We start from the raw sequence: 20,003 nt of genomic DNA, 5'->3' as shown, positions 1-20,003 counted from the left end.
TATGACTGGTTTTATTATTAGTGACTGTTGATCTGTATCTGAATGGATTATGGAAGTGGGAGGGGGCTAAGACTTCCGCTTCCTCGGCATAGTTCCATTGTGGCGTGTTTTTTGTGTCACGAGAGCGCAGCGCCAAAAAGCCACGTTCTGCTAAAGCTCCGCGTGCATCCATTCTACTGCAGAATCGGATAGACTTTTAAGTTGGTAAGGCGCCATGTATATATTTTAAACTAGTTTTTTTTATCATGATGCATTTAAATTGGTTTATTAAGATCTAGTAACGGTTATAAATCTGTTCGGTGTTTGAGGCCTGGCTTTATTTGAGTTAGGCCCCTTAGCGCAGCCTGCTCGAGTTTGAGCTCGAGAGTTGCATGGGATTTACAGAGCGAGTCATCGCGAAAATAAGGGGACGGTGTGTGGGGAACGAGGCCTCGTGTTGTGTGGTATTTTAATGTTAGACCTATTTGAATCGCTGATTCTTCACAAACATGCTGTGTAATGCAGCAAGGTTGTTGTCCTGTAGCTACGATACGAAACCGTAACAATGGCGAGGTAATCTACACAAGCATGAGTGATGTCCTGCTGCGGGGTAACGTTAGTTGTAAATTCCACGCCCCCACGACTAGGCAGAAGAATTACAAATGTCGTTTATTCCGTTTTCTCAACAGCCTACGAAGTCCTGAACAGTGTTGTAATTTTTTAATGATAATAGTACATTTTCGTTCTGATAAGTGTAATAAGCTCAACCGCCCGTGTAAATGTCGTATACATGCAAATGATTCTCGTGAGTGAATGAAAATAATAAAATGTTAAAAATGAAACGAAACTGTCCCCGGAACACTCTTTAGGCCATCAATTAGTTAATAAAATATATTTTATGCAATACCATTTTACAAGGTAGACCTAGTTTGTCATAGTTTAAGATTAAGGTTTATCAAATCAGCCATGTTGTGTTTAAAACAAGGTTTTTAACCTATTATTAATATGATTACTTTCATTCGTGCAGTCAAAAATAGATTCACAGAATTATCCTATGTTTTATGCCATATAGATTTGTTTAAAGGGATAAAACAAAGTGATGACACATTTTTGCTTTTAAACTCTAACTATATAGTATTTACACTGTAGTATTGTAATTCTTGGTCTTTTCTTTCCATTTATACAAACTATAAATTCTCTCTCTATATATTATATATATAAGTTTGTAGTGTAAAGAAATGTAACAATCACACCATTTTTATAATGTCAACATTGAGATGTTGTGCAGGCAGTACAGACTCAAAGTGAGGTGCTAAAAATACACGCTGAAATTACACCAGTCTTAATGGCTGATGGTTGTTATTCTTTTTCCACAGGTTATATCAGAAGGTGGCTCATCTTATCTTTTTGCCCTTCTTTTATTTAATTTTATTTATTTTACTCTGAACCCCCCAAACCCGCCTTTGCCTTCCCTACCACCCCTTTTCGTCAGCGTGTATTTTTATTACCTTATTTTGTTTTTGGTATCTTCAGAGTTGGGATCTGTGACGGCTCTTCATGGCAGTCAGAAGGGGACACGTTAGATACTTAAAAGTGAGTAGAATTTGCGTCCATCAGGGACTGAATGTGGATTTAAAATATAAACTGAACCTGTAAGCTGGAGTTAGTAGTGTTTAGTGCTTGTAGGCTGTTTTCGTTCATGTAGTGCTGTAGCCTGTGTGAAGCGAGTAATACTTGAGGTTTAATGCTGTCATCTGAGGTAGACTTTTCACTGAATGCACTAGACATGTTATTAGGTGTTGCATAATGTCAGCTGAAGGTATCTGGCCTGGCAAATGCTGTAAAGTTTAACCATGTTTATAAGGACCAGCTCGCGAGTCACGATCGGAGTAGTCGGATAGAGAGTGACCAGAATTGTCAATGAGTGATTCAGACCACTTTATCAAAACCTCCAATGATGGGTTGTGTGGGAGGGACTGTAATAATGCCTGTTTGTTTCAGCCTTGAAGGTTGACTGGCTACTCATGTGGAATACACAATAAGTCCCCTCTTCCAACGTGAATGGTAGACACTGTCCGATATCAGAATAATCATGGTGACCACAGTGATCGGTTCCTCCTTCACCTAAAATGCCTTGAAGGGGTTAGACATCCAAGAGCCACTTTTTAATACCATTAGTACACCACCATATTTTATTGGTTTTGTGTTGAATGAATTGTGGTCATGTGCAATTTCAGCTAGACTTCATTGGAGGCAGTGTTGATCATAGAATGTAAAAGAACAGCAGTACAGTGAGTCCTGTTGACCGTTACATCTGTCCTTTTGCTCACATTTTTGACTGTTTTAGCTTGGTACATATTCTTCACTCATAGTTAATTTTTGTGGTAGCTATGTTGGACTTTCCTGTTTGGTGATTAACAAACACTGTAGTTTAGGTCTGGTAGTAACATTTTGAAGATTACATATTAATCAGACAAAAGTAAAATATGCTCTGAAAGGGAATGTTAATGTAGCCTATTGCTTTGTTCTACTGTCCCAGTTCCTTGTTAACGATATGTAATGTTTTTTTGTCGGTAAGTGACTAGGTGTGTTTTTGTCCCCCTCTTTTCTCATTTGTGTAATGTAGAGTAGAAATGTAGCCAAACTGAGGTGTAATTAATGAAATATGTTTCAGTGGAGATTTGTAATTGAGGCATTGAAGTCATTAGAAGAACTGTCTTGTAGATGCTTGTAGTTGCATTATTTCTTTCCTAGGCAAGAATATAAATTCCTTAATTCACAAATTGGATGCTTTTCTGTCTTTAACATTTAAGGAAATGCTCCATTATCAATTAAAAAAGCCAATGTAATTTAGCTTTTAAGTGTAAGCATAATGTAATCTCACATAAATGTTTTTTTATTTGATGTAAAATTTGTTTTTCTTTTCTTTTCTAATTTTCTTTAATTGCGTGTTTCTTTAAATGCGTTTGTCATTATATTACTGGCTTGCCAGCTGTAATTGAAAGCATTTTCAGCAAGATCTAGGCCTAATTTTGAGGCTTTTTACCTGTGCAGGTACAGTCAGGTATCAACAGCAAGTAACACATTTTCATGTAAAATAAGTGCATAATGAGTTTGCTGTAATATTCAATATTGTCTAATAAAAATTGTATTGGAATAAATGTATAACCCTCACAGAAACTTGTTTTGATTTTTCTAGGAGGTCTATGACATGTCGAACGGTTACGAAGATCACATGGCCGATGAGCCTAAAGATGCCAAAACAAACCTCATCGTCAACTACTTGCCTCAGAATATGAGCCAAGATGAGCTGCGGAGTCTCTTCAGCAGCATTGGGGAGGTGGAGTCTGCTAAACTTATTCGTGACAAAGTAGCAGGCAAGTATTTATCAACACTTGGCACACTGGTTTCAAAGCAGACACACAAAATGTTAAGAGAGAATATTGTTTGTCTGTTGGTTTAGGGATGTAGTGTCTTTATTTTGCAGGTTTTGCATGTAGCCATGTCAATTTAAAAACAGAATTAATTTATTAAAAGTTTTGCGCTTTTAGACAAACTTTTGAAGCACTGGAAGTGTTTCTTCACAATTGTGTAGCCTTCATTTCAGTGTTGACAGAAAAAAAACTTGCTCAGGCCTGTCCCAAGTCAACGTGGATTTATTTGTTGGCATCAGTTTTTTCCCCAGAAGTTTAACATTTGATAGTAGGATGTTTTTTTCCTTTGTATTTGGAACGTTTCAACTTTTTTTTGTTTTGTTTGTTTTATTGTTTTCCTTTTTTTTTCTCTAGGCCACAGTTTAGGGTACGGATTTGTTAACTATCTTAACCCTAATGATGCAGAAAGAGCAATCAGTACTCTCAATGGACTGAGACTACAGTCTAAAACTATCAAGGTAATGTGACAAAAGGTGCTCCTGTGTAAAGTTAAATTGTGTCATTGCTTCAGACCACCGGTTGTGAGAACAAGGCAGAGAGAACAAAGTAAAGTTGTTGGAGTAGAATTGCTCAGACCTGATGGAATCTTGGTTGTGGCCTTTTTATCAGGCTTTTCAATATTTAGATTCATCTATTTAAATATTTTACTATCCATGGTTTACAGGTTGCAAACATGTTGCTTTAATGCTGTTTGAATTATATGAAATAGTTTTTGCATTTCTATAAAATTAAACATATGTAAAGGACCCATGGCAAACTATTTGTTGGGTGGGTGTTCCCTCTTTGAAAATAATTTACAATTTTTAATATCAATTTAAAAAATGTACAAAAATTGAAGAATCTAAGTTTGCATCTCTTTAAAAAAATGTGTATATAGCCGTAGTTTAAGAGATTTCCTAATAATCGCCAGGGGAGGTATTTCTTCAGGATCTGATCTTTTAACTTTGCTCTTTCTGACAGGTGTCATTTGCCAGGCCAAGCTCTGACACCATAAAGGATGCCAACCTTTACATCAGTGGGCTGCCTAAAACAATGACGCAGAAGGACGTAGAAGAAATGTTTACACGTTATGGCAGAATAATCAACTCCCGTGTCCTCGTCGATCAAGCGTCAGGTTGGTAGATGAGCAAAGTTGTTTTTGACTCCTGGAATGTCCTGTAAGCTAGTGTGTATTAAAGCGTGTGCCTTTTTATCCTCATTGCAGGACTCTCTCGTGGTGTGGCTTTCATTCGATTTGACAAGAGGTCGGAGGCAGAGGACGCAATTAAGGACTTGAATGGGCAGAAGCCGCCAGGCGCTGCAGAGCCCATCACTGTCAAGTTTGCTGCTAGTCCCAACCAAGTGAAAAACTCACAAATTATTTCCCAGGTCTACCACACACAGCCTCGCCGCTTCGGGGGGCCCGTCCACCACCAGGCACAGAGATTCAGGTGAATGAAGTCCAAGATTTGCTTGGTTAGCATATCCAGGGGTGCGCATGGATGGTAAAAATAAACGAGGCGCAGCAGAAAACGTGGAGGGAACGCTTTAGAGTACCAACATTTTTGGGGACAGGAACACGTTTACTTACTGGAGTAGGATTTTTCTCCTTCTCTGATAAGATGGCAATCATGATAAGTGTGTTCATTAATTTTTAGGGGTGCAACGAATCGCACATGAATTGAGGGCACGTGAATTAAAAAAAAGTAATGAAGTGCACTGAGAAACCCCTTATATGAAATACCACAGTATTCCAGTAAAATTTTATTTCCTGATGACTTTAGAGGGATATCTCACCCAAAAATGAAAATTCTTTCAGTTCCAAAAATGTATGCATATCTGATGAATGTCCTAAATGATGCTATTTCTTGTCTTCAGGTTCTCTCCTATGAGTGTAGACCACATGAGCGGCATGTCTGGCGTTAACATGCCTGGAAACTCCTCGTCAGGCTGGTGTATTTTTATCTACAACCTGGGCCAGGATGCAGATGAGGGCATTTTGTGGCAGATGTTCGGGCCCTTCGGTGCCGTCACAAATGTCAAAGTGATCCGTGATTTCAACACCAACAAGTGCAAGGGATTTGGGTTTGTTACCATGACAAACTATGAAGAGGCTGCCATGGCTATTGCCAGCCTCAACGGCTACCGCCTCGGGGACAAGATTTTACAAGTGTCGTTCAAAACAAGCAAGTCGCACAAGTAGAAAGCAGGGTTGCCAGGAAAATGAAGGAGAAGGGTGTTTTCTGCGAAGCCAGAGAAATCGGCGCCGTTTTGAAAAAGAAAACTATTATTTTTAGTGTAATCAAGTCTTCGCAAATGTTCACGTTTCGCAGTCTCGTTTAGACAGTTTCTTTTAAGATTCAAGCTGTTGGATGCTTCAAATGCAAGTGTTTTAGGCGTTCTGGTTTATCCCAATATATGACCAATTTTTCGTTTAATACAAATTTGTCTCTTATGTCAGCCTGGTATTGTTGCTATGTGCCATATGTGGTCGGACACCTCATTCACCAGATGCTGGATTTAAAACTCAGATTCGTTTCTTTCTTTTGTCAGTATCTACATAGCTCTTCAGTATTTACGATGCCTTAATTTGATGTCATTTTTCCACTTTGCCCTCAATAATGTAGCACTTTTTGGTTTGGCCGGAATCTCATTACCCATCTCACAACAGTTCATTTGTTTATTAAAATCTGAGTCCTAAAATCCAGCATGCTGAGTGCTCCATAGAAAAGAAGAGGTAACGGCAAATAAAATGCCTGTTTTAGTGAGGGGGAAATCTTTAACTAAATGTTAATCTTTTGTAAGGGACCCTCTGAAAAGACTGAACTAAGAAGGACCAAAGACATGAATGGAAGGTTTAGTTTCTCCCGGCAGAGGTGCATGTTGCACATCCCTAAGAATATTCCAAAAATATTTGGACATTAAATACTAGGTACTGAGTATTTATGTAAAATGTAATCACATTTGAGCATCAGCATCTTCTGTTTATGGTTTGCGTTTTCTTTTGTTTTTGTTTCTCTAGGCTAATACATTAAGTTTAGTTTGTTTATTTGAAAATGGATATCCAGTACTAATGCAAATGCTTTTAAAGACTGCCTTGTGATATTTGTGTTTTTTTTCTTTTTCTTTTTTTTTTGCTTTTGTGTTTCCTTTGGAAACCTTTCATTTTGTTTCACATGGCATTTACAATCATTAAATTTTATTTTGTTTTGCTCAACTTTTTGTTTTGTTTCTTTATTTTATATTTTAATTAGTTCTTTGCTTTTATCAATTTTATAGGTACAATGCAGTGTAAGTCAATTCAAGACTATTTACATATTTACAGATGCAGATGGCTGAGTTTAAGGCCCTTTCACACCAAGAATGATAACAATAATCATAATTATATTAGCATCCACACCAGTGGTCAAGAACGGTTTGTTAAGTCTAAGTGTTTGCTGCGGGGTTTTTTTGTCTGCCACTTTAAACGCTCAAGCTTCTTAGAGGGATGGTTAACCCAAAACTATCCTTATTTGTTTTTTCATTACTTACTCGCCCTCAAATTGTCCCAAACCTATATGTCTGTCTTCTGCTGAACACAAAAGAAGATATTTTGAGGGAATGGTGGTAACCAGACAGTTGATGGTGCCCATTGACTTCCATAGTAGGAAGAAAAAAAAAAACATGGAAGTCAATGGGGCCCATCAACTGTCTTGTTACCAACATTCTTTGAAATATATTTTGTGTACAACAGAGGAAAGAAACATTGGAACAACATGAGGGTGAGTAAATGACAATTTTAATTTTTGGGTGAACCATCCCTTTAAAGTCGGGTGGATTCTGATTAGCTGATTCTGATATTTATGGCTTATCAGCTCAAAATCGTTCTTAAAGTGATTGCAACGATATTGATTCTCTGTGCCGTTATAGTTGTGGTGTGAACCATGCTAATATATATGTAGAAGGATTTGTTTTTCTTTTAGAATTATATATTTGTTTATTTATCTTATCGCCCTTGGTGCGAATGGGTCTTTAGGCCCTTAAAGGGATAGTTCACTTTAAAATTAAAATTCTGTCATCATTTACTCACCCTCAAGTTGTTTCAAACCTGTATTAATTTATTTCTTCTGCAGAACACAAAGAAAGATATTTTGAAGAATGTCAGTAACCAAACAGTAGTCTGTACCCATTGACTTCCATAGTATTTTTTTTTCCTACTATGGAAGTCAATGGGTACAGACTACTGTTTGGTTACTGACATTCTTCGAAATATCTTTCTTTGTGTTCAGCAGAAGAAATAAATTAATACAGGTTTGAAACAACTTGAGGGTGAGTAAATGATGACAGAATTTTTATTTTAAAGTGAACTATCCCTTTAAGACCTCATGAGAAACACTAAATTACCACATTTCATGGTTTTAATTTTGAGTATGAGATCTTAAGTATTTATTTTTCAGGCATCGGACCAAATCATAAATATACAATCTGACAACGTTTGACTTATTTGATTTGGCCAATGGAGTGCCATTTATTTAGCCTTTCTCAGAGGTTAATATTCAGCTTTTTCCAGAGGTTTTCAGCTGTAGTTCTCATTAATGAGCGGTGGGGAAGATAGAAACTCTAACAGTTGTAGTCATGTTCCTCAGCTTTGGCTCCTCTTGAGGTCTTCCAAATATTAGTTTGTAAAACCCTGCATAGGTTCTTCTGTAGTTAGACAAACCCATACATTTCCCAATATGCCTCTTGTGTAAATTTGTCATTTTCAGCACAGACAGTTCTTAGGCTCCCTCTGCTACAAGACTTAAGGTTGGTATTGTGTGTGCGTGCATATATTTATATTATTGGTGACTGACATTAATCCTAATCCTAAATGTTTTTGTACAGTGACTCACTGTTTTTTGTCAGGTTTGTAATAAGCAGTTTACTATACTTGCATCATCTGTTACTTTATGGTTCATGTGAACCTATTAGCAGCTTTACAGCCACTGTTGGTTACACGTCATTTATATGAAACACTTGGCATTTCTCTTTTTGTGCACGTTTCGGCATATGTGCAATATTGAAAAGTGATTCGTAATGAATAGTAGTAATTATTATAGCAACCGTTTCCCTTTCCATCTTTTTTGATATCCTGATGTTTAAAAAATAATAATATTGCCCAATGTTTGAGTCAACTGAGATGCCAGTTGTAAGAAATATCAAATAGGATTTACTGGATGGTTGCTCATTTTAAGCCTTAATTTATGTAGAATATACTGGAAGTTTATTGAATGGTGGAATTATTTATATAGCTTGTGTATGGTTTTATGTGTTGATATTGATGAGTGTCTTAATTTTTTTTAAATACTTTTTGATTCTACATTGAACATCTGTTATGAGCTACTGTCTAACATGTAGTTGTGAAATAAAATATCAGGCATTGCAAAATAAGAACATTTGTGTCTTGGTATTAGTGAACTATTAGTGAAGTAGATCTAGGAGTATAATATTCATAAAGATTAAGCACATTTTTTTGGTTTGATTTAATAGGTGGTTTTTGTCACATTTTAGAAGGTATAAACTAACCATATTTAGATTTTTCTTTCTTTCGCAGTATGAATAATGAAGGCCAATAACACAAGGTTAATTTAACAATTTTATTAAGAAAATAAACAAACATAACCAATCATGATAATCTATATTCCATCCCACTTGAAGTGAACAGTGATTGTGTGCTCTCAACATAAGTAATAAAGATACACAATCGCTGTTCTTGCAGTCATTAAAAAAAATCAGTTTGTTGTCACCGTACACTGTATGACAAGGCAACTGATGATCCGTAATTGGAGCCCCAGTCGACTGTAATGTTCCTGTTTGTATATGGTTATGTTATTGTGGTCTATTTTAGTTTTACTGTCATTAACTATTGCATTTTAAGGCAATTCTAAAAGATGAACATTAAAAAAAAACATGTTTTTGTAATTTACAAAACCTCCAAGTTAAGGTGTCAAAAGCACTCAAATGTCCTCAATTTTTAAGTTCACCAAAGGCGACTATTGAGGTAACAGTAACATCTGTGATGTTAAAAGACAGAATGGCACAAATATAAATATATATATATACATATAACAAAGGGGAGGTAATGGGGGAAGGTTTTTGTGAAGTCAAGGCAGCTTCTGTTCCTGCTTGGTATCGTCTGTCAAAGTTAGACTTGGCAGAGGTTGTAACATGTCGGCTTCTCGATCACCTGATCGCCAACAACCTCTAAGATGTAGTCCCTATTAGCCAGTAGTGGAGTTTCAGATGTGGGAAAACTTTGCACGCTTTGGTTTCCAAAAGATATTAAAGTATCTCTCTGTAAGACACAAAATGCCGCCGTTACACAGTTGTCAAATATGACAGTTTTGACAATTGTTGCTGGTGACCAAAGGACCACTACTGCACGATACTTGCTAATCCATATTTCTAACTAGAAAATATGTAAATAAGCACATAGTGGATATATCTTACTCTCTCTGAGTTGCTTGTGGATGCAGCGTTTTTCTGAAAGTCCTTCTTGCACACGTGAGCCATGATTCCTGCGGCTAAGGCGTCTCCAAGCACATTGATCATCGTTCGAAATCGGTCCCTATTAAAAAAAAGACGTATGAGATTGACTTTATTTCTATTGTGGGTTATAAGTAGTAGTACTCATGCAGTGTGTTGTACTTACAGGATCCAGTCGATAGCTACAATGAGTGAGATGTCATCTGGAGGCAAACCCACGGAGGTAAGCACGATAACCATGGTAACAAGACCAGCTTGAGGGATTCCAGCTGCTCCAATGCTTGCTGCTGTAGCTGTGATACTGAGAAAAGAGTCAAAGTCAAGTCACATGAGGCGCTCACTGGCAAGTGCAGCTTTGTTACTGTATACTATCTGTCAGAGGTTTGGAATAATTCAGGTTTTTGAAAAATGCTCATCAAGGCTGCATTTATTTAAAGGGTTAGTTCACCCAAAAATTTCTATCATTTATTACTCACCCTCATGTCGTTCCAAACCCATAAGAACCCAATAATGGGCCTTCTGATGTAGAACCTGGAAGTGCTGCACTGTTTATACTGTGATCAGCGTAAGAGACTGACACAGAACTGAAGAAATTGTTGAATATAGGGTTATTATTATTATTATTATTTTTTTACATTTACTGTTAAAGTTACATTTTCTAATTCTTTGATGAATAGTACAGTATTTGTTTGAAATGGAAATCTTTTGTAACAAATATCTTTACTGGCACTTTTGATCAATTATGATCAGACGTGTCCATGCTGAATAAAAGTATTGATTATTTTCATTAAAAAAAAATCTTACCTCAAACTTTTGAATAGTAATATATCATGGTTTCCACAATTATTAAGAAGAAAAACCTGTTTTCAACATTTATAATTAGAAATGTTTCTTGAGCAGCAAATCAGCATATTAGAATGATTTCTGAAGGATCATGTGACACTGAAGACTGGAGCAATGATGCTGAAAATTCAGCTTTGCCATCACAGGTATAAATTACATTTGAAAATGCATTCAATTAGAAAAGTTCTTTCAAATAAATGCAGCCTTGGTGAGCATAACAGACTTCTTCCAAAAGCATTACACATCTTAATTATTCCAAACGTTTGACCAGTAGTGTACATAATTCTGAATGTAGCCAAAATACTTTACCTAATAGTAACAAGTTGTCCAAAGTCAAGCTCGTACTCATTGACTTGTGCAATGAAGATGGCTGCCACTGCCTCATATAGTGCTGTGCCATCCATATTGATAGTAGCACCCACAGGAAGTACAAATCGAGCGATTTTCCGATCCACATGGCAGTTTTCCAGTAAGCATTTCATTGTAATGGGCAGAGTAGCTGAACTGGAGAAAGATGAATAAATTGCATATTTAAAATGTTATAATTTAAAATGTAAAGATTATGGTAAGATTCAATTTGTGAATTTTCACATGGAATCCCTGGGTAGAATAAACACTTAAATTATTCAATTTAATATGATTCAACTGAACTACTCTCTGAAATAAATCATGAATTAACTTGTTCTATATTGCAGTGAGCTAAAAGCCTGTATAAAATGGCTTCCTTACCTGGATGAAGTTGCCAATGCGATAACCAGAGCCTGGAGGAGGCCACGTATGTAGCTAAAAGGGTTTTTCCTGGTCAACACGAAGAAGAACAATGGCAGCAAAATCACACCATGCACGAACAGCCCCGCCAGAACAGTGATGAAGTACATTCCCAGCTTCTCTGCAAGGACTGCAGGGTCATGCATGTCCAGGATTTTCCCAGCAACCAGAAATACAATTCCAAATGGGAAGTACCTGTACAAAGAGACTGGGGTATTAAAACGATATTTATACTGTATGTATACACACACGCACGCACACGTGTGACTACCACACAACCAGTCACATGGGTACGTTTTTTAAAATTGAGATTTATACATCATATAAGCTGAATAAATAAGCTTTCCATTGATGTATGGTCTTTAAGTATAGGACAATATTTGGTTGAGACAACTATTTTTAAAAGCTTTCTATTTCAGATAAATGCTTTTCTTTTGAACTTTCTATTCATCAAAAAATCCTGGAAAAAATATTGTACACAACTGTTTTCAACATTGATAATAATAAAAAATGTTTTTTGAGCAGCAAATCAGCATAATAGAATGATTTCTGAAGGATGATGTGACATTGAAGACTGGTAATGATGCTGAAAATGTTTTGATCAAATAAATGCAGCCTTGGTGAGCATAAGTGACTTCTTTTAAAAACATCAAAAATCTTACCGATCCCAAACTTTTTAACAGCAGCGTATATATAGTTATATAGAAGGTGCATTCACTTAACTGATTTAAATTCATTACTGACTGACCAAATCAAGCTTTTCATTTCACCTAACTCTTAAGCACATTTCCACTGCCAACGTTTAATAGAATAAGGAAGCTTAAAGCGGCTTTTAAACTATTACCCTGACGTATTGTAGAGCGTGTTAAAGAGATTGCTTAGTTGGCGCTCCACTTGTTTTGGTCAGAGATGGTACTTTATTTGACAGTCACATGCTTCTTTCACATGTTTGCATGATAAAACAAAATGGCTGTCCTAGAAGTGATGTAATAAAGTGAGTGTTTCTGTACTATATTTTAAATTACAAATCTCTAGTCCCAGTTAAGTAATTTTGGGCAATCTGATCCAGATCTACTCACCACATAGCAGCATTGATGATCTTCATGACACATTCATTGACACAAAGACACACATTCACCAGGGGTGTACCTCTGGCTCCCATTCTACCAAGCAGAAGACCTGGGGAACAACAACAAAAATAGATTTATCAGTAAATATGTTAATGTTAAAAAAGTTATCTAATATCAAATAAATGCTGCTATTTTTAACTTTTTAGTCATTAAGTAATAATGTTTTTTAAACATTAAGCATAAGAAATGTTTCTTGAACATCAAATCAGCATATTAGAATTCCTTAAGGATCATGTGAAGACTTAATTAATGCAAATAAATTACATTTACAAACATTTAAATAAAAAAGCTATTTTTAAATTGTAATCATATTAGGCCTACTGTTTATTTTTTATCTAATGCAGCTCGGTTGAGCATAAGAGACTTCTTTAAATCTAAATAAATAAAAAAATCTCACCAATCCCAAACTTTTGAACAGTTATATATATATATATATATATATATATATATATATATATATATATATATATATATATAGACATCACAAAGCCCTTCTATTTTCAATAAGTCAAATGTATATACATTTTCAAATGTATAAATCAATGCAATAAGTCCCGCTCTACATGTTTTCTCATTTAAATATCTTGTTCAGTAAATAGGCTGCCAAAACTCTTTCATATTGACTTAAATGCTTCAAATTGTACAATAAATCTTTGCTTCCCTGCTGAAAAGATCAATAGTCACCATTATATGTTGTATTTTGGACATTAGTCTCCAACATGGGATGCTGATGTTCCCAACAAACTTTTTAACTACGGTAGTTTATCCAGCTATAGCTTTACTGGAGAACACTTTTGCCAGCACCAAAGCGACACTAAAAAGCTTAATCTGGTCTATGATGATCTTTTCAGCAGGGTTGAATGGTGATATAACAGTTGCAATCCATACACACCCATAGTGGCAGAGAAAATGACGATTCCTAGCACATTCATCCCATTGCTTCTCCCTGGTATAATCTTATAGTGGATCTCAGGAGGAGGAGTGATTTCCAGAAACACTGGGTGACCCATCTTGGGGTTTTCATAGTCTGGCATAATGTACACAAAGTTGGCTTGTGATGATTTTGCACTGTTTTTAAAATTAGGCACAAGTTCTGTTTTATACTGAAACAGAAGAGCACAGATGGACAAGGATTAGGTACAAAAACAGTAAAGGATTAATTCCTCTGTTCTTCATGTGTTTCTCTCACCTGCTGAAATGTGGCTTCAATCAGATTGGATGGAATCATGTTCCTGTTGGGGAAACAAAATCCATCATACGCGAGACCATATATTTAAAACTATTTACTTCATAGATATTTCAGCAAAAGAGCTAATTTTCCTGAGTATATGTTCTTAGCCTGTTTTCTGAGGCCAACGCATTGCAAGAATGGCTCTTGTTTGTTTTCAGAATCACTGGATTTGATTATTGTACAAGGCTGTGGCACGGCCAGCTAGCTAAAAAGTAAAGAAACAAAAAACAGATCTGCTGTAGCTCAGCCTAAAGACTTGGAGGGCAGAGGCTATTGGCTAATGCTTTATTTATAAAGTACCAATTCAACTGCTGTGTCCCTGACTAAAATCCTATTAAATCTGGTCCGGAGCTCAGGAGCATCTTTCGCACTCGAGAAAAGCCGTGTCATTCACATCACATCCTCTTTAGAGGCTTTCTAAATATACCTAATTCCAATCCTTCTGTCCGGTGACGGGATAGCACAAAAGGGAAGCTTAAGCCTTGCAGACTTGATTGCAGCTTGAAAACAGTTATGTAAGTTCAACATGTTTCTCAATGTGTTTTTTAGATTGATAAATAAAACTTGTTTAAAGTTCATAGTTCAGTTCATAATTCAAATGGAAAGAATAGTACTATTAGGTGTCTCCACCAGTGTGGACTACTAGTTTTTCCACATATAAATAATGTAAAAGATTTAAATTTCAAAAGAGAGAAGTCAGTGTGTAATTCAGAGAGAACCGTGATAATCAATGAGAAATGATGCAGGGCAGAACTTGATTTTATCCGTGGGGATTCTGGGGAATTTATTTGATTTTGGGGCATTATAGTATAGTATACTAAAACAATGTCTACAAAGCTATTTGGCAACTGGTTAACACTATAGGCTATTCACTATATATCTGACTAAGTGAGGTGGAAAAGGTAAACAATGAACAAGTAGTTACATTTTGATTTAACATTATTAATGCAAACACTGATGAATTACAATATGACCAAGAAAGAAATATTAAGAACGAAATTAAGGAATTAAGAACATAAATGTGGTCCATTTTGATTTCATATTGACTTGAAACCAATTTGATGATGACAAAGAAATAAAGCTTGTTTGTCTACATTTTTTTCCCCAACAGTGCACTTCGAGTCCCTTTCAAGGTAAGTCAGTCCACTCAACGGCCATCTTGGCAATAATCTTAGGCATATATTTTTTTCAAAGTGGTACTTTGTCTAGGAACTAAGCATACACAGTTCTTTTCTGCTTGAATGGACAACCTAACATCAATAACATATTTGAAATAACCAATCAAATCTGACAGAAAATGCTGAAATGCTAGTTTTCAGGATTCTGTACCTAATGTGTTTTCGCATTATATAGCAATAAAACAAAGACAATCAGCTCTTAATAAACTGATTGGCTCATTTAATTGAAGGGCGGGACTTCCTTTCCTACAGCCGCCATATTGAGAGCAAATTCTAAAAGTTAAGATCTGATATATATGCTAAGTTACCTGATCAAATCAAGCAGCGCATCGGCAGACGTCATCACTGGCCCTCCTGCAGCTTTATGTCCCTCTTTCTCAGTGCCAGTTCCGGGATGAATGATCAGCACCAGAATAATCCCCACAATAACAGCAATGAAGGTAGTCCACAGGTAATATGTGATGGTGAGAAGGCCCAGGCGTCCACTGGCCTTGGTGTCCATAGCAGACAAGCCAGACATTAAACTGTAAGGAAAGTGTTGGAGTGTCTATCAATAGGTGTGATCAGCTTTAAGTCAAACATACTATGTTATTAAAGGGTAACTAAACCCTAACACAACTTTTTTTAAGTTAATGATCTGTAAGACTGGGGCTTTATCAATGCTGTTCATTGATTCAAGTACATTTGTTGACATTAGGGTATAAAGTGTTTTAAATTCTACAATATATGGTGTAAAAACTTCTGAGTGCTGCCCTCTTCAGGCTGAACGGTGGCTACTGCAGTTGAATTTTCCTATTGGATGTTGTGGTACTGCGTGAGGTAAGCAGGTACCAGCTCACCACAACCTTGCATTTTTCAAATATTGCCAGTGGGTGGAGTCAGGCTCTGACCAGGGGTTGACTTACCCTTTAACAGTTTCACCCATGTAAGTAGACAAGTTTCTTTTCCTCTATAATTTGTAGAAGTGTCTAGTGTTTTTTAAAAGTATGTTTAAATGTTAGACTCTAAAATATATAGGCATACTCTCTACAACAATCAGCTATCCCACTATTTATTGAAAGGGTTTTAAAAACAGATGAACCTCAAGGAAGTAAAGCATTTCTTATGATGGAACATTTTTTTCTGTTTTATATTTTGTTGGTTTCTCAAAAATATCAAATACAGTCTTTATGTTTGGCCTCAGAAATGCTGACGTCTTGAATGAAAGTGCAACTAAACAGAACTGACATGGTGAGTTACCTGGATGTGATGAGAGGAAGAATCAACATTTTCAGCATTCTCATTAGAAGTTCTCCAGGAAAAGAAAAGTAGATTTTTGCCTGAAGTAAAAGGGAAAACATGACTTTCAGTGAATTTGCCAGTAAAGATTTCAATTCATTTCCAACTTTTAAACCCTACTAGAATGACTTATAGGTCTTTTATTTCAGTAAAATCCCTGAAGAATTGCGTCAGTTGACTATCCTAAGTAATGCGTGTTTATCCTAGTTGACTCTAAGTTGTTTTGAGTTTATTTACAGATAACAAAACCCAGATGCTCACATACTTAGCAGGAGGACTACCAGGATTTAAGTACCTTATATAAGGTCTGTACGCCACATTCTTAAAGGAGAACTCCGGTCAATTTTAACATTGAGCTCAATTTTTAGTAAATTTGGAGTGCTGTCAATACAGAGAACAACGACAAAAATCGGTGTTGCCTACACTGTGTTATCCTATTTTTAAAATTTGCACCCTATTGACTTGAATGGGGCAAGTTTTAAACCTGCTTTTATCCTCTTAACATATTTGATGTGTCATACAAGTGCCCAGCCATGTTGAGTGATTCCTTCAGAGTGAACACGAGTGAATCTGACTGCAGTAGATGTGAAAGATATGAATAAAAATGATGTTATATCAGCCAGCGCAAATACCTGTTTTTAGTTCCTGTTTTCGGTGGAAGTCCAAAGTAGTCGATTGTCGAGTTCACGCGCGTGATCATAGTAACTAAACCTATGCGCGTGAACTCGACAATCGACTACTTTGGACTTCGACCGAAAACAGGAACTAAATACAGGTATGTGCGCTGGCTGATATAACATCATTTTTATTCATATCTTTCACATCTACTGCAGTCAGATTCACTCGTGTTCACTCTTAAGGAATCACTCAACATGGCTGGGCACTTGTAATGACACATCAAGGATGATAAGACTAAGAACTGGTTAAGTTTAAAACTTGCCCCATTCAAGTCAATAGGGTGTAAATTTTAAAAAGAGGATAACACAGTGTAGGCAACACCGATTTTTGTCGTTGTTTTCTGTATTGACAGCACTCCAAATTTACTAAAAATTGAGCTCAATGTTAAAATTGACCGGAGTTCTCCTTTAAGGCTGGGAAATGTAACTTCTTTAAGAGGAAAAGTCATCAACAACATCTTAAATAAAGGAATGTTTCAACTTAAATAAACTAAGCTCTATTGATGTATATCACTTTCACACAATCATTTTGATTCATCCCTCAATTTGTAGAAAACAAAAATGTAGACTTTAAAAAACATTTGCAAAAATGTGTAGTTCATTAAAGCACTTGCATTATTTTCTTATTTGTTCTGTAAATGTGTCTATAGCTGACACTACTGTTCTAGGTAAATGCATTTCTGGTTATGCATAAAAAAAAAGTAATTTACACAGGGTACTTTATGTAAACAGTTTATTTCTGATATCATTGCGTGTAGCCTATCATGCAAATGTTTTACATGGTGAAAAACATAACTTGTTAATGTAACCTATAACTGTAAACTTTTTCATTATTTTATTTAAAAACTGAGTGATGAGTCTAAATTATGTTCAATAAATTAACATTCAAACAGAACTTGTTTTTAACAAATCATTTTCCTTTAGACAGTTATTATTATTATGGCTCTACTTGTTTGAACACTAATTTTGATACGGCACAGACAATTAAATCTGTATATTTGTCACTTTTTCCTCTTTTTTTCATAAAGGCAATAACATAACATTGAATCTTTAGGTGCTAAGTTACCTGTGTTGACAAGTTCAAACTTCTCAATGTGAATCCCACCACACAGCCTGACACTACCGCTAACACTGATAAGGTGAGCAAGCCGTTCCTTTTGCAGTAGTCCTTTACCCAGTGCCGCAATTTTGTAGATATTGAGTTCTTGATAAGTCTCTTGAAATATTCCACCATGTTTCTCCAGGGACCCACGGGAGGGGACTGGCACTGTGAAGACGCCCGCCTTGAGCTACTCCGGTTCTCATCCATGCTTAGACCTGTGTCGGCAGGAAGTGTAGCGAGAGCCTTTCGGTGTAAACCTTTTCTAACAACAGATTAAGCAATTAAGTAGCCTATAGATCCAAACCACTGCCTTCACGGCAGCAAAGTCAGAGGCGATTACAAGGGTATTAAAATAACCTAGCCAAGAGACAGGAGGCCATTGAATGTGGAGAGATAAAGTGGTGAAGCACTAATCCTAGAATAGGGGGCTTCCAATGCTTTTGCGTTCTCTCAGAAAATATCCGCGTAGCGTTCACCCGAGAAACTTTTGAGAAGAAAAAAACTTTCGAGTGGTTCATCTCTTATGAATGTGCAAATGTAGCTAGTTTAAAAAACACGTTGAATTAAATATAATATTTTTGTTTTATGGCAAAATCTCTTTTTTTTTTTACTTTACTGTTGGCTACCGAAAGGCTAAATGTAGCCTGTTTACTTCTAATTTATTACTTTAACAGTTAATATAATCGAGAGCAAAATAAAACAATAGGCATATGTGTGTGTGTATTAGGCTACATGATACAAATGTTGTATTTTTTTTTACCAGTTTTAAAGTTTTATTACATTTATGTTCCTGAAATCCACCCTGCTGGGATTAGTATCATCCTAATTTTCGGGATCAAATTGGTATCACAATTAATTTATGATCTAATCTGATTTCAGAATGCTTTTTTTCTTTTGAACAACCCATTTTCCAGATTTGATCGATAGCTGAAATCCGATCAGATTACTTTTGAACAACTGGCCCCCTGGCTGGAACCTATATGCACTACCAATAAATAATACTTTTTGGGTTAAAAAAAGATAATAACCCTTGTGCTGTTTTGAAAATTCTTTACCTAATTTGGTGTTTCTCTGTGAAAAATGTCCTGCTAAAATTCTAAATTGTTTGTAAATATCTCATTACCCCCCCCCCCCCCCCCCACACTTTTTTGTCAACTTGCTTTCTTTCAATAGCACAGATTTTGTATTTCTTTTTGGATCTGATTGATCGTATAGAAACTAAACTCAAGCTTATTCACCTCAGAAAAAGAGGTGCATAGCTCAGATCAATGAGGCCTACGACCAAAAAGTTCCAAATAGAAATAGAAAACCTGGCCTAACTGAAGTGAATGAATATTTTAATATTTTAATACCAAATATTGGGCAATAACAGCATAATGAGAGATGTAGGCCAGTTTAATTTTTGAACCAGGAACACTACAAATGGAACATAAAAAAATATAGTTTTGTATATGTGCCTTGTGTGAGCAAAGTCACTAAGTTTTAGTCCAATGCGATAACATTAACTAGCATTTTGGGAAGAAAATCCTGTAGCACAACATGAGGGTTAAACAAACAAAACATAGTTTTATGTAATTGATTTTTAAAAACATTTTTTTGACATTGACATAATTAGTGGGATGTAACACGCAGGTCTATCTTAAACTAGCATCAAGTGTATTATTACTGAGTGGGCTTGAATTTTAGCATCTCAGAATTCAGAATATATGAGATACTCTTCAAGATAAAACAAATAAACAATATATACGTAAACCATATGCAGTAAGATGAGCAGTTCAGAAGAAGGAGTTAAAATTTATTGAATTACCAAGTTATCCTTTTCATACAGAACTCCTAGCTCACATGGAAAAGGGATGTTCTCTCAGTTTGACAGCTTTTTATGGCTGCACTGCTTTGACTT

The 20,003-nt window shown here is 36.0% G+C and overlaps 2 protein-coding genes across 7 annotated transcripts; one reads left to right on the top strand and one right to left on the bottom strand.

Annotated features, from left to right (window-relative positions):
* Positions 1-20: 20 nt before the first annotated feature.
* On the top strand, positions 21-8,794 carry elavl1a (ELAV like RNA binding protein 1a). Of its 6 annotated transcripts, none has more exons than XM_079612082.1 (7): positions 45-204; positions 1,513-1,572; positions 3,179-3,356; positions 3,768-3,871; positions 4,374-4,527; positions 4,618-4,843; positions 5,271-8,794. In XM_079612082.1, the coding sequence occupies exons 2-7, from the start codon at positions 1,537-1,539 to the stop codon at positions 5,593-5,595; spliced, it is 1,023 nt and encodes a 340-aa protein (XP_079468208.1). In that variant the 5' UTR covers positions 45-204; positions 1,513-1,536; the 3' UTR covers positions 5,596-8,794. The 6 variants fall into 6 exon arrangements, with proteins under 6 accessions (XP_079468212.1, XP_079468209.1, XP_079468208.1 ...); XM_079612081.1 differs by having other exon boundaries at positions 1,356-1,572; XM_079612083.1 differs by lacking the exon at positions 1,513-1,572 and having other exon boundaries at positions 30-204.
* A 194-nt stretch (positions 8,795-8,988) lies between these two features.
* On the bottom strand, positions 8,989-18,368 carry slc1a8b (solute carrier family 1 member 8b). The gene is made up of 11 exons (XM_079611943.1): positions 18,068-18,368; positions 16,286-16,365; positions 15,355-15,570; positions 13,827-13,869; positions 13,530-13,740; positions 12,587-12,686; positions 11,469-11,702; positions 11,049-11,243; positions 10,063-10,197; positions 9,861-9,978; positions 8,989-9,705 (listed from the first exon to the last, which is right to left on the bottom strand). Exons 1-11 carry the CDS (start codon positions 18,308-18,310, stop codon positions 9,556-9,558), a joined length of 1,725 nt encoding a protein of 574 aa, XP_079468069.1. The 5' UTR covers positions 18,311-18,368; the 3' UTR covers positions 8,989-9,555.
* Positions 18,369-20,003: the final 1,635 nt, after the last annotated feature.

The sequence above is a fragment of the Phoxinus phoxinus genome (genome assembly GCF_949152265.1).
Source record: "Phoxinus phoxinus genome assembly, chromosome: 5".
Lineage (NCBI taxonomy): Eukaryota > Metazoa > Chordata > Actinopteri > Cypriniformes > Leuciscidae > Phoxinus > Phoxinus phoxinus.
The sequence above is the reverse complement of the archived record's forward strand: the minus strand, read 5'-3'. Positions and strand labels throughout refer to the sequence as shown.